Raw genomic sequence first — 15,165 nt, forward strand, 5'->3', positions numbered from 1 at the left:
TCTGCGTCTCCTGTCTTCCCCAGTATCTTAGCATTATCTTCAAAGATGTTCATATAATTCTGTATTCCTTCTGCTAGATTGTTTATGTAGATGATGAACATTACTGGCACAAGAACTGGTGTGTGGAAGGGGGAATGTTTTTGTGTATGTGTAAAAACACATGCTGCAGTATACAAGATAGATTAGGAGTTGCGGACGGACGGCCATCTTGGCACGCGGATTGAACGCTCCTGGTTGGGCATTCTTTCCTCACTTCATTGGGACCTCATCTTTGAATTCAGCTGGTTTCTTTGAGTCAGTGAGTGCTCATTGCAGTTACCCAGGAAGTTCTCACAGCCCTGGCAGATGCCGGAACCTCCCTAATGACGCCTCCCAGAGCAGGGGCACCATGGACGTTGATAGCAGGTCCCAGAGAGGCAAACGTCTGTTGGAGAATGAACCGATGGATGCTGCCCCAGAGTGAGATGCTAAGAGGATGTCCTCACCTTCAAAAGTCCTTCCTCCTGTGGTATCTCATTCCTTGTTTGTGGTTGTCCTAATTCAGTCAACAACTGATCAGTGCATGTTTACGAATCCTCGTACCTTAAACTAGAGGCTTTGGTATTGTGGTCACATTGCCTGCCTGATATCGTGTGTACCCTGGGTAGGGGTGCAGCACTGAAGCTACCCATCTGGGAGGAGGCTCTGTTGCACATCTGGCTATGTCATTACCATGTTGGGGGACTGGCCTGTCAGGTGCCGATAGGTATTGTCACAGGAGGAGAAATCTAGGGCCCAGTATAGGAAGAATGGGCCAATTGACTCGAGTGTTGAAGTGGATGACATCTAGGCTGCTGTGCAGGTGTTAGGGGGGTGCACCAGTGGGATTACTGGAAGTTACTAGGATTCGTGGAGCAGCAGGGCCGACATCCATGGTTCATATTAAGGGGTTGGGAATCAAAAAAATATTTGAATTATGTGAAAATTACTAATAAATGTTAAATAAATCTCCAACTTATTGGCTTCTGCGGCATTTCATCCCAATAGTTTCAGAAATTGATTTTAGACAAATTTTTTAAACAGAAGAACGTTTTGTTGATAAGGAGAGCAGCTGCTATTAACTGGAACTGAGGGATAATGCAGTAATAAAGAGCTGCAAGCACCTGTCCGATGCACAGAGAAGAAGAATAGTAGTAAGAAGTGTCCACAAAGTGGATATGCAGCTGGTGCCTTTATAGCATTTTGAGTAATACATAAAACAAATAATAATGAGTATGTTGTTATGCTCCATTTATATATCATATAAATACATTGTTAATATGTCTTACTTTCACCAATGTCCACATTTATTTTTTTTAGGGGAGATTTTTTGTTTTTTCTCTCCTTTGTTTATTATGTGATTTTGTTGTAATGTTTACATGGTGTAGAGTGCATACCCTTCCCTAACTATGTGAAGGTGGAATGTAATTGGTCAACAAATAAATCACCTACAACTGGCTGAACTTGGGACTTTGATCAACCAATAAATCACCTACAACTGGCTGAACTTGGCACTTTGATCAACAAATAAATCACCTACAACTGGCTGAACTTGGCACTTTGATCAACCAATAAATCACCAACAACTGGCTGAACTTGGCACTTTGATCAACAAATAAATCACCTACAACTGGCTGAACTTGGCACTTTGATCAACCAATAAATCACCTACAACTGGCTGAACTTGGCACTTTGATCAACAAATAAATCTCCTACAACTGGCTGAACTTGGCACTTTGATCAACCAATAAATCACCTACAACTGGCTGAACTTGGGACTTTGAATTTTTTTGGTGGTGATTTTTCACAGATTTCAAACTATTTTCTCTGTCTCTTTAGGTTGTTTTGATGATTAGGGACCAGATTGGGGCTTTATCACTTACGTAAAGTATTCATATATCTCCCCTAAATCATTATAATTATTCCTATATTTTGTTTTATGGGGGGTTATTTTTTCTTGACTTCATTTCAACACATATTGACCTATAACTTTCACATATTCGAGTACGAATGCCAAACAATGTTTATTAAAACATACAAGTAAATTAATGAATTAGAACTACCTTATTCATTGTCAATAACTTCAATTTCATTTATCTCTAAAACTAGAGTTTCAACTTTGAGTTGGGAGTATGGCTCCTGCACTTTGAACGTCTTCTTGCTGTCTGTTGTCAGCTTCTACAGATAATGTGTCTCCCTGCTACCCATCCACTAATCTGGGTGTGTGAATTTTTTCAAGCCTCATCGGAAGAGGGATTTAGAGGGTCAATTTTTGCAGACCTGTGAGCCACCTTATACTGGCAGTGGCTTGATAATATTTCCACATCTGTTTTGGTCATTTTGTGCATAGGTATTGAATTATTATTGTCTGACAATAATACTTCTATAATAATTTGTTATATACTAGTATTTTTGTTTATTTTTTGTAAGGCAATATTTACATGCAGTATGGGATGTCAGCAAGAGAAATGAGCTCAAGGCAGAAGTGGGGGAAGCAAATACCATTCATAGCATCAAGAGCAAGCAGAGAAATGAAATGTTGGGAGGTATGAATGCACCAGGTAAAATGGCTAGGGAGTTGTGCTCTTGACCTAGTTCTTGCTCTCTCTGTAGATACAGATAGACAACCACTTGCTCAATCATTCATAAGTTATGTAAACTTGCAAATCCTTGTCTGAAGTTTGTACAGTACTATATTAAGAAATATTTGCATTTCAGCTTGATTTGGGTGGAGGAGTGACAATACATGCCAGCGACTACTTCAAGTTCAGACGTACCAATGCAAATCGGTATATCAACGACCTTCTGCGATACTTCTTTCCCATTGAAGTTCTAGCATCGTCATCTCTCACAGGGGGCGAATGCTTCGCCAACAAAGACAAAGGACCGTCAAACAAAAATCAGCTTGACCCATGCATCATCAGAGTTATCACACGTAGGTGCTTGTCTTTTGTTACAAAAGAAAATTAAGAAAATGTGTATCACGTGCTTAATTAATCTATATGTAGAAAATATAATATTTGTCTCTGTCCAGAGTAGGCAGCCAGACACTTGGGGTTAGTCTTACCCAACTTTCCAAGATGACACGGTGGGGAGATTATGCGAGTGTCATAGGCCAATCAGGGTAGGCTTTGGTGCCACCCTTTAAGAAATATTTGTATTTATAGTGACACCAAGCAATTTTCATGGTCAGAAATCAGGAATGTGTTTTTCCTTAGTGAGTTAAGTTCTTTTTGTGATTCATAATATTACATTTTCTGGGAGTGAGGGGGGGAAGAAGAGATGGGGAGGAAGGAAGATATATGAGAGGGAGCGGAGGGACCCAGGTGCTGCTGGGTACCCCATCTAGGGAACTAACACTTCAAGAGACAAAATGGTGTCGAGGAAAATATCTCGCTGATTTCATTCCTGAAGGTGGGAAATATACAGTATTAGGTGTACTAACATAGCCGTACTTGGTTTCAGGACCTGTATAAGCAGTTAAGTATGTTTTATCAATGTAAAATGTGAGATAAACTGTTCATGGTCATATAAATGTTTTAGAACATGCATGGAGCGACAAATATTCACAAGCTTTAGACACGTATCATACAGAACTTGATCACTCTCTCTCTCTCTAGCTTGATTATTATCACATACATATTCTCACAAGACATACACAAAGTATTGTATATATACATCTTCATTTACCTGCTGAAGCAGCAATCTTGTCTCTTTTTATGCACCTGTATTGGTTATGTCTTCTCTGTAAATTACTAAATTGTCAGTCCACAGAGCTCTTATTATCCAAGATATCAGGTTAACACAACAACACTGATATCTGTTGTTGTAATGCTGTAGTGATGTATTTATTTAACCAACTTTATATACCCAATTAATTTTTCTTTGAGCTATCCAGGCTGATTGGATATGTATAACTTTCTGACATCAATGTGCATGGAGTTCTTGCCTACCGGGGACCATGAGCCAGAACCTGGCCCCCCACAGAGAGGCGCGAGGAGCAATGGCCTATAGAAACCCCCGTGTGGTTGGGAGCATTTTATGTCTGCCATCGGACCAGGTTCCCAAAACAAACCCCTATTCTGGTGAAACTATTGCTACCGAAAGCTGAACGAGTGGACAGAACTCCCCAAACGAAAATTAGCAAATAAGCATGACATCATCACGTCACCACGCCGCCATCTGCGCAACCCCCCCCCCCCCCCTTCCCCAGGAGGGTGAAGGGGGAGCCCCAGATACCCCCACGCCGGTGATCCAACTGGCAGTTCTCGGCTGATGCGATTCTGGAGAAGTTGTGTGCCTCTGGCTCCTGCTTAGTCTCAGTTCTGTGCCTTGTAGTGTGGGTTGTCTCTACAGGTGGTGTGTGAGCCAGGAGAAATATTCCACGGTACTTGGGCTGTATGTGCCTAGGGTTCCCAGTAAGTACTGCCCTTGGGGTTTTGGGCCTCCTTCCACAAGTCACCTTGGGATCTACCTTCTACCACTGTGTCCTTTACTGCTAGGTACATGGCCGCCCTTGGAGTCGGCTGGGGTTTTGTTGCCCTTGTTTGTCTCTGGGTAGGAGGTAGTTTTCGTCACTGGTAGGGGCACGAGGTACTGCACAGCTAGTTATCACCTATTATAGCGACTGGCTCTGTTCCACCTGGGTACATTGTCCTCTTGCAGGGTTTTACTTTTGTTTTTGTTTGTTCCGGCCTGGTGGGGGTGGGTGGTCTGCCTTGTCCTCCCCCTCTTAGTTGTTGGGGTTGGTGTGTGTGTTTCTTCTATGTGTTGGTGGTATCCCATGCTAGGGCCCCGTGAGTGGACACGTCCCAGGGGTTCAGCTTTTAGAAGTTCGTTTGGTAAACTTGAGCGCCGGTTTGCAGTACCCTGCCTGGGCTTCCCTTAGTGTGCTGAGAAGGCTAAGGGCCCTGAGAAGCCGCACGGGGGCTCCCGTGGTCCGATGGATGTGACCCTTGAGTCCCCTCTCGTTTCTTGCGAGATTGAAGGTTGCTCTGTTCCCTTGTCTCAGGGCGACACTCACCAGTGGTGCCTCCACCATGCTGCCTTTTGGGTCGATGATTCGTTTGACCTGGACTCGTGAGACGTTTGTTGTCTGTACGTTAACTCATGTTACTGAATATGGTATGTGGGTGCAGGCAGCTGCTGCGTTGCATGCTTGGTTTCGGTTGATGCAGCGCCCTAGGCTGGTTGCGGCCCCGGATGCCCCGAGACTGTCCTGTTTTGGTCCTAGGGACCCGGACTTGGAGGTGGGAGTCACCTCGGCTCTGGTTCCGTCTGGCCCTCCTAGTTCTTTCCCTTCTGTTGTACATCCGGTTCCTTTCCCCCTTGCTTCCGGCTCCGACATGTCTGGGGGTTTCGGAGTCGAGGCAGGGTCTAGTTGGTGTTGAGACTCGGGCGGTCACAGGGGTGTCCTCTTCCAGAGTGGCGCTGGAGGCATTTGAGCCTGTTCCTCCAGCCGTGGCATATGTATCTGTCCAGTGGGCTCCCTTAAGTGTTTTTACGGCTGCCTCGGCTTTTTCTTGTGAGGCTAGGGCTTTGGGGGGACGGCTTGGCCCCGAGCCTGCTGTGAAGGTTCCTGGGGCTGGGGAGGGATTGACTGGGGGACCTTGGTATCGCTTGCCATGCCTGGGTTTTTGTGCTCTCGGAGCAGGGTTTGCAGTTCCTAAGTGTGAGGTTTTCCTTTCCCCCTCTGCTTCCGAGTTGGTTTGTGTCTGCCCCTTCCCCGTGTTCGATTCAGTGTCCCTTCAGGTCCGTCAGTTCCGTCCTTCAAGTGGGTGTTTTTCACCGCTTTTTCAACCTTTTTCTCTTGGACATGTATTCTTCTATATCATGTCACACTCATGTTCCACTCGTATCGGGATCCCTGCATGTCCCTTGGTTTCGGTTGCCATTGGGCTCATATGTGCCTTCGTGATTTTGTGCCTGGTTCTCTGGATTCTCGAAGGTTCGCGGAAAGCTTCGATATTTAAAATATTATTGGTATGTCGGTGGACTTTCAGTGAGGCTTCCCTCCAGTCCTTTCTTGGACTCGTCTGTCCTCTTCCGTACTACAGGTACTTCTATCGACTCTCTTTCTCGTTCTTTTGTAATCACTTCATCTCTCCGTACTGTCTTGACATTACTAATACTCGTTCAATACTCCTTGTTGGCACCCTCCCTGTAAGACGGGTGGTGCAGTTCGGACCTCAGGCGCCTGGGCCGAGGGTGTCCGTGTTGTTTATGGGCGGGGTACACATGTGTTGGTGTTCCATGTCCTATATTGCGGGTTATACGCCGTTCTCGCTTGTCTTTTCTATCCAGTCCTAGCCCCCTAGATAATGGGAGTGTTCCTGGGTTTTATATATGGGGAAATCACCTAGTTCTTTTCTCTATTTACGGGTGTGGGGTGGCTCGGAGTGGCTCTGCCTCCACCTCTGCACTCCACCTTCTCTTCTCTTCCTGTGCTCGCTCCTCTGGACATACTCCACTAGCGAGGCTCCCGGAATATTACATGGCTCAGCTGTGTCATGACACGGTCGTGTCTACGCTCTACAGGTGAGATTATTCAGTCTGGCCTGTCCTGTCAGTCAGGCGCAGGTTCTCAATTTTTGGATGTGTTTGGTATTATTGTAGTGTGTGTAGCTTGGCCATTTTGCGTGCGTCTTCACGTGACCTTACTATGTTCGTTGATCTTATTCTTCGATTCCCTGTGAGGAGCAGCCCTGAATTTCGGTGCCTTTTGTTTAGTCTTTCGGCGCCTGAATTTTTTCTCAATATCTGGACACTCATTCATTGACTCAGTCCATGCTATCTGCACACTCATTCATTGACTCGGTCAATGCTCTCTGGATACTCATTCATTGACTATCGTTCAGTGCCTGGCTGCACCCTTATATACATTGAAGTCTTTCTGTATATGTGGTTGAACATGTACATTGGATTACCAATTGCTCCTCGGTCTTCTTCGTTAGTCATTTTCGTTGTATTCTCTTGTCCCTAGCTATCTGTGCTTGAACCATCTTTAGGGTCTTTTCCTCCATACTACACATTGTTGTGTATCTTGGTTTTTGCTTATTGGCTATACTGCTGTTGGTGTTTGGTTGGACTATGTACATGTTCTATTCCCTGATATTGGACTGCCCCTGTGTTCAGTTATGGAACTGAGTTCTTTCATCTACTTGTGTGTCACTGCCTGCTTCTGTGTTGCTTTGTCTGCAGGTGGCTGTAGATTTCCGATAACAACTCATGCCCCTACGGTTCCTTTTTCAATGGGGCAGGAGAAGCTAGGTTACGGTTCTGACTTCGGCCTTTTACAAATACAAATACAAATATTTATTCAGGTAAAGTACATACATACAAGGTGAAATACAAAAGTTGATGGATTTATAGATAGAGCTAGTACATACAATGCCTAAAGCAACTATTACGCAAAACGTTTCGGGCAGGAAAAACACTAAGACTAAAACTTAATGCTAACTTAGATTAAAGTATAAATTGTGTTGAGAAAAAATCAGAAAAAAAATTAAAAAAAGGGGGAGTGGAAACATGGCAGAAAAAAAGCAAAAATACAATTTGGTCAATAAACAGCATTGTTTAAAATCGTAGACATGGGTTGACATTTAGGGGTGAGGTAGGTTACATTGAGTTAATTAGGTGGTACTTAGTTTTTATCTTAAACTTCTTTTTCTTTGTGTTCCTTTTCCAGAACGTGCATTTTTGTTTTAGTGCAGTACGCGTCCTGTGCAGTTCTCCTCGTATATTACTCAGAGACGCGTGCGTCATTTTTCCCTGCTGGGGGCTGGTTGCACTGCTGCTGCGGATTGCGGGGTCGCTGTTTTTCATTTCGTGTCTCACAATTCGGCTCTTGGTGCTCGTTTCCTCGTGGGCCTCTGCCTGGGCCCTGGCTCTTCAGTTTTCGTCGCCACTTTGTCCTTGCTGTTTGCAGAGTCTGCGGTTCAGCTCTTTAGGCAAGCAAATTGTTCTCGTTGTCATCTGTTTTTCGACCTTGTTAGTCTTTCAGGGGTCCTGTGGGGGGGGGATATCCTTCCTCCCGGACAGGGCGTGTCTGCTTCCCCGGGTGGGTTTTTTCTCGGCTCGCTGAGTTTGGGTTCCTGGTTCCCTGGCGGCCGCTTCTTTTGGTTCCTTGCCAGCCTTGGTTGGGGCCCTGCTTTGCTCAGTGTCCGTACGTCTTCTCGCAGCTCCCCCTCTTTTTGCGGGTCAGTCCAGCCCGGTACACAGCTGGTTCTATCTTCCCTGCTTGTCTTCGCATCTGGGGTTTTGTCTCGAGTTTCTTGTCCCTTTTGTGGGCACTGGTGGCTTCGTTGTTGGTCTCCCACCTGCATGCTTCGTCTCTGCGGCAGTATGTAGTTCCTGGCGGTCCTTCTAGTTTTCCTATCACTGCGTAAGTGTACTTCAGTCTCTGATAGGGTTGTCTTGTCCTTCCCTTCGGAATTGCTCCAGGACCGTCGTCTAGTGCCAAATACTGTCACCTTGTATCGGGCGGCGCTGGCGGAGCTGCTCCAGCTTGTGTTCGGTGTTGTTGTCCCTTCTGCTCACTTCCGCTAGCAGTCTTGTGTGTTATTTCACCTCCAGCCTGCTTGTGTGCTTCCGGTTCCTTCCTGGTTGTTGGCCCGGGTGCTCTACATTCTTTCTTCTCCTCAGTTCATCATGGCCCCTTCGGTTCAGGTTTGTTTTTTCAGGTCTCGTTTTCCTGTTGGCGTTGGCCTCTGGGGGTCGAGTTGGGGTTGTTTCCAGCTCTCCTCCGGTGGATGAGTTTTTTCTGCTTGTTTAATCCTGGTGGTTGGTTTGTTCGTTTGCTGCAGTCTCATTCTTTTCTGGTGATGTTTGGGTCTGCTGTTTTCCAGAGGGGTCCTTGGGTGGATGATTGGTTGGTCAGGCTGGGGGGTGCATCATGTGTTGTGTTCGGTTGCGGCTCTTCACTGTTGTCTGTGCGTCTTGGCCTCAGTGGCCGTGGGTGCACTTTTGTTTGCCCGGTTTTCCCTTCCTTCCTTCCTTCATGTTCCGGGGTTCGGGTCTCGTGGGTCGTCTGCAGGGCCCTTTGGTTTGGCCTGTTGTTTTGTTTTTGTGTTAGGGTGCGTGGCATCTGCCTCCCAAGTCCTTCCCTCTTTTCCTTATCTTTGGTGAGGTAGCTCCGGGGAGCCAAGGAGGCTTCCCCCCTTCCCCAGAAAATCAGCATTGAATGTAATTAAACACCATTTTCTGTGTGAGACCCGGAGGCTCCCCGGCATCCCTCCTTCCCTCCGGTCGGCGGTGTTTTTCGCATATTTTGACATCCAGCCTAAGAACTGCTGGTTGGATCGCCGGTGCAGAGGATCTGGGGCTCCCCCTTCCCCCTCCCAGGAATGGGGGGTTGCGCAGACAACAACGACGTGATGACGTCATGCTTGTTTACTAATTTTCGTTTGGGGAGTTCTGTCCACTCGTTCGGCTTTCAGTAGCATTAGTTTCACCAGAATAGGGGTTTGTTTTGGGACACCTAGCTTTCTGGGTGTCAGACCCGATCGATAGCAGACATAGAATGCTCCCAACCACACCGGGGGTTGTGCCTCTCTGAGAGGGGGCAGGTTCTGGCTTGTGATCATGGGCGTGGGGGGGTTATGACTTGTCCCCGGTAGGCAAGAACTCCATGCACATTGACTGATGCCAGAAAGTTATGTCCATTCAGCCTGGATAGCTCCGGGGAGCCTCCAGGTCTCGCCCAGAAAATGGGGTTTCATTACATTCAACGCTGGATTTTTGCTTGTAGAGTTAGTCTATAACTTTTATCCAGACAATTTAAATGTTTTCAATTGCTAAATGTGAAAACTTAGTTTCCTTCTTGTAATTTCTTTCTGCAGATGATGCTATCCGGAATTTTCCTACTATAGATGAAAAGCAAGTAAGAAATGCAATCCGGAGAAAATTGAACACTGAATCACGTATATATCGTAGCCAAGAAAAATTTGGAGGGCCTGGGAAACGCAATGGGGCTCAGCGACGCAGAAGCCGGTTTTCTGAATCCCCTAGAGCTTTAGTATCAATTGAAAAATCAGATAGGGAGAAGGACAAAGGTCCTCCAATGGTAACTCCCAATGTCACTGTTGAGAAGGCACCTTCTAAAGAATCTCGTCGAACGTCATACACTTCTCCCGGACAGGCTCAACAAACGACTGAAAAGGATGGGAAAAGAGATGGTGATACTTCATATTTTAGTAGACAAGATAAATCAGCCCCAAGATTAAGTGAGCAGCCTCAAGTATCTAATTCTGCCACCCCAACACCAGCAGCAACCCCAAGCATTCCGTCTTCATCCTCCTCTCCGGCAACCATCTCCGACAAGAGTTTTAAGTTATCTCATGAAAATTTAGTTAAGGCTGAACTTCCAAGTGCTACGCAATACTTGCCCCAAGAGTACTCATACCCCTCAGTCATGCCACCACACGTTAGTCAGGCATACTTACCACACCACATGGCAGCTGCTGATCCCACTTACTTGCGACGACTTGAGATGAGTCAAGGGGCTCCTCATCCTGCAGCTCTTTCTTACACATACCCTCATGCTACTCTTCCCACATCAGAGTCAATGGAACCAAGCCTTCACATGTAGTGTGTTAATATTAAGTTTCAGATTCCAGTGCAAATGTAGTTGTAATAGAAAGCTGTACACAAATCTTATATTGGATGTTACGAAGATGAGCACCACTTTGCTTGTCATTCATTTACTATGCAGTCTTAATGTACTGAAGATCTGATTTATGCAGTTTATATTAAACACCCTTTTTATTCAGTGGTTTCAGTTTTATTATGTTTTTCATAATAAAATTATGATTTAAACTGATGATTTTAAGTTATTGTGTAGTTAGAAGGTCTTTTAAGTTTTTCTATAAAGTGTCTAATAACAAAAAAAAATTTATAGTGTGAAATTTCAGGTTAAAATATTGAGGGTTAATATATTCATATACAGTATATTATAATGTTACTGTTCCCATGCCCAGTTCACCATTTTGTACGTATAAAGCTGGGGAGACTGAAATTTCTCAAGCATGCTGGTATTTGTACAATTATACAAATTGTATTATTAATGTCCTAAACACTGCCAGGCTAATTTTCAGTAAAATCTTCATAATCCGATTCGCTCTTTTTGCGCCCTAATATACAGTACTAAACAAATTTGCCTTTATTTATATTTATCAACAAGGTTAAATTTTCTTAGCACTATTATGAATGTACTGTAGAAAATAACATTAATCTTGCTAAGCAAAAATTTAATTAGCATTGTTAGTGCAGAAGATCTTTTAACTTAAAAACAATGTCAGTTTGACACGTTGATGCATACACATTTTGCAATGATGAATTTTATCAATTTTTTTAGGAAATGTTATTTATATTCACTTTATATACTATGCTAAGGTTTTGTAATGGTTTTATCAATAGCAGTTTGTTTGTCTCTAAAATAATTTTATATTCCATCTGTGTTGACCAGACCACACACTAGAAGGTGAAGGGACGACGACGTTTCGGTCCATCCTGGATCATTCTCAAGACAATCAACTTGAGAATGGTCCAGGACGGACCGAAACGTTGTCGTCCCTTCACCTTCTAGTGTGTGGTCTGGACAACATAATTTAGCCACGTTATTGTGACTCATCACCTGCATATTCCATCTGTGATTATTAGAATGCCAAAATTACAGCGAGTTAAAAACAGTGCTGACAGCCACCAACTTGCATCTTGAAGGTTATCAATGGTATGTCTTAAGGAGCCTCAAAGATGCTTTACTTTGAGTACAATCACATTCTTGGAGTGTAGAATATTTCAGCATGGTAATCAAGCCTGTCATTATCCTGTCATGTTTTGATACTTCTGTTAGTGGGGTAATTTATTCCACCTACTCAGAGGACTTGCTACTGGTGGAGTTCTTGAGAACTCCACCAGTGCTGAGGACAGGTGGAGGTCTTTGCGGAGGCTTGTCAAAGTTTGGAACGGAGTATCAAATACACAACAGGATAATAGCACAGCGTACAGAATATAAATCATAAGAGTTCAGATTGGCTATTATTTGCATGCTAGTTGCTTCTTTTATCTAGCAAATTGAAGAACACGCAGCATGGGCATGCATAAAGAGAAGAATCGGCAAAAATAAGACTTGAGAAAAGTTAGAAAATATGGCTTTGGGTGGCAAGCTCATATCATTGCAGTTAAATAAATGTAAGTTGACCTCCATAAGTCAATATGCTATAAAAAAAAAATATAATTTGCATTGATGTACATAAAATTAAGCACTGACCACTATTACTTAAAGAATTAATATTGTAGAACTATTTCTTACTTGAAAAGAGTACGTCTTTGAGTTTATGGAAAAAAAGTTAAATATTTGGCTATGCTGACATTTGACAGCAAAAGTGACCTCTTGGTATGAGTAGTGATTTATTGTTTTGCATTCAATTTCATTAGCTCTGATACCATTTTTCAAGCTTTAAAACAGATAAACTAGGATCGACTGTAATGAACTGCCTTTTTCTGGTAGTCCTGGTGGTTCCCTTAAGTTATCTCTCTGAGATAGCTTCCCATACTAAGTCACATCAGCTATAGGTGTCCTGTTGGCCTACCAAAGCCAGAGCCTGGCCCCGTCATAGAGGTCTAGAGAGCTGGGAATTATTACAATAATCTACAATGAGAAAATATCCAGAATGTAAGCGAATCAAAACAAACAACTGCAAGGTTCAAATAATGAAGCACTCAAATTAAAGCCGCCTATAGGTGGCGTCTTGGGAACCTCTGCCTTTCGGCCAGTTATCTAGTAAGTCTGGAGATGGTAGACCATGAAACAACATACCAGGTAGGGGGGAGAGATAAGGGAGTCGGGGAGCCACAAGAAAGAGGTATTTCATTACATTCGACACTGGTTTTCTGAGGGGAACCCAATGGCTCTCTGAAGCTATCTTAACAATAGAGAAGGAAAAAACATGGGACTTAACAGCGTGGAGGAGAGGTGGCAACTTCAAACACCAACACCCTATCATGAGACCATTACGGCTCGGAGAGCATAAGCTAGCTGGAGGTGAAAGAAAGCACAAGACATCTTGCAAAATGACACCAAGGAAGTATGAACGCTGAGCACTGAAAAAAATGCTCCACCAGAGCAGTCATAAGAGGTGTCAGTATTAGGCACGAGATGTCAATCAACAAACCACCAGGACAGGAAGAACAAAACAGATGATACAGAAGAAAGGCAACAAAGAGAGTAAGAGGCAAAAAAAAGCACCAGGAATCTTCATACTGTTTCTGTGACAAAAGATGCAGGAGGAACACCAGCAATTCAACCACCTGTGCACCATACAAATGGTAGTAAACTCATGTCAGAAACTCTGATATATAGATCAGCAGAGAAAGTTGAACCAGCTAAGTATGTCACAGGCCAATCTGGTGAAAGAAGTAGAGCCTAAGAAAAACACCTGGGTTATGACACTGGACCAGAAGAGCTAGAAACCAAAGCCAAGTCATCCACAAAGGAGCCAAAAAGATCACCTTGACCGAGTACATCTCCATTGTTGACAACACCCAGAGCAACAACTGAACTGAGGGAAAGAGATGGTGAAACCCCATCTAGAAAAAATCCAGGAGAGGCATCCACCACAAGAACCTCACGATCATGGAATGTAGCCACATAGGGAAGCCATCAGTTCCATGCCAGTGCAAAGAGAGTCACCTTGAGGTGACCGAAAGTCTCTCAAAGCGAATTGGAGGATGTGTCATTGTCCACTTCGTGGAAATGGGACGGAAACGAGATACACCGTTGTTGAGAATGTTGGATACATTCCTCACGTGAGCTGCACAGGCTACCAAACTCCAGGAATTCAGAAGTCGAGCTACACAAAGTATCCAGCTCCAAAGGGTAAAGGACCAAAATTGACCCTCTGTGCTTCACAGAATGAATCCTCCGAAGGACCTATCACAGTACTGCAAACTCACTCACCATGCTGTGTGTAACAGAGTGGACCTGACTACTGACCCTGGGAGGAATGATGAGTGCTGGTCATAAAGCCCCCCTACCCAGAGCCGAGGTGTTGAGGAAGATTAGTGCCATGGAACCAAACCCTGAAAAGCCAGAAGAGGAAGCTAGCGAAACGAGCCGATGATAGGCAGATGCGGCCTGAATCTGACAATCCCAACAGTGTTGAAATGGGTAGAACTGGAAGAACTAATACAGCACCTGGAGCCAAATCCTGCCCTGGAAAAATGCCATGCAAAGTTCAGGCTCCCACACAATCGTTCGACCCACAGATGAGTCACCAGGAGCCAATCCAACACCAGACAGTGACGCTGCTGCATGCTGAACAGAGCCAAGGAAAGGGAGGTAAGGAAATATCAAAAGAAAGTGCCAAGCCCCTATGGCTACATAGCACTTGGAAGGGATCAGGATATGGATTTGGGATGAGATTGGGGGAAGGAATGGTGCCCAGCCACTTGGGCAGTCAGGGGTTGAATATCGACTTGCATGAAGTGAGACAGTTGCTCTACCATTCATCCCAACCACTTGGGCTGGACAAGAGAGGTAGGAAAAGATATGCCAACTGCAAATCCCAAACTAGGCCTAATCAGGTCCTAGCCTGAGACAGAACTAACTGGGATTTCCACCACTTCTCCTGCAACCCAAACTGAGCAAGCTGGGAAAGAACCAGATCCCTGGCAAGCTGATACATTGGACTGGCTGAGAAATAAAACCAGCCAGCCGTCGAGATGGGCCAAGAAATGCTCCGAAGAGATGTAGCCGATCACAATTACCCTGCACTAACCTGATAAGACCCTTGAAGTGGTAAAGCAGATGTCCCACTAGAAATCCTAGCCATTCCCAAAAATTCGGGTAAATAGGAACATGCCAGTACACATTCTTTAAGTCTAGGGACACCACCTAAGAATACACCTGCAGCACCAGGTAAACTTTAGCTAAAGTAGTCATATTGAAAAGTTGGACAGGGACTGAAGCTATTCAATCCCTGTCCAGGATTGAGACTGTACCATAGGTCCATCAAGTCTCACTTGGAGATTGGGAACAACTGGGACACTCAATGAAGAAAGGGGTAAACTTTACATCACCTGGGTCTAGTTACATTGCAGTAACTGCATGCATCTGAAGGGGGGGAGGACTCCTGGCCCAACAACCCT

At 44.5% G+C, this 15,165-nt stretch overlaps 1 protein-coding gene across 3 annotated transcripts in view; it reads left to right on the top strand.

Moving 5' to 3' along the window:
* LOC123773764 (uncharacterized) overlaps window positions 1-13,212 on the top strand; it is a 36,085-nt gene extending 22,873 nt beyond the window's left edge. For all 3 annotated transcript variants that reach the window (XM_045767691.2, XM_045767693.2, XM_069312347.1), the window contains 2 exons: window positions 2,737-2,953; window positions 9,858-13,212. In XM_045767691.2, coding sequence (XP_045623647.1) covers window positions 2,737-2,953; window positions 9,858-10,606 — 966 coding nt within the window. In that variant the 3' untranslated portion in view covers window positions 10,607-13,212. The remainder of the gene's footprint in view (window positions 1-2,736; window positions 2,954-9,857) is intronic.
* The last annotated feature ends 1,953 nt before the right edge of the window (window positions 13,213-15,165 follow it).

Source organism: Procambarus clarkii, chromosome 72, assembly GCF_040958095.1.
Source record: "Procambarus clarkii isolate CNS0578487 chromosome 72, FALCON_Pclarkii_2.0, whole genome shotgun sequence".
Taxonomy (NCBI): Eukaryota; Metazoa; Arthropoda; class Malacostraca; order Decapoda; family Cambaridae; genus Procambarus; species Procambarus clarkii.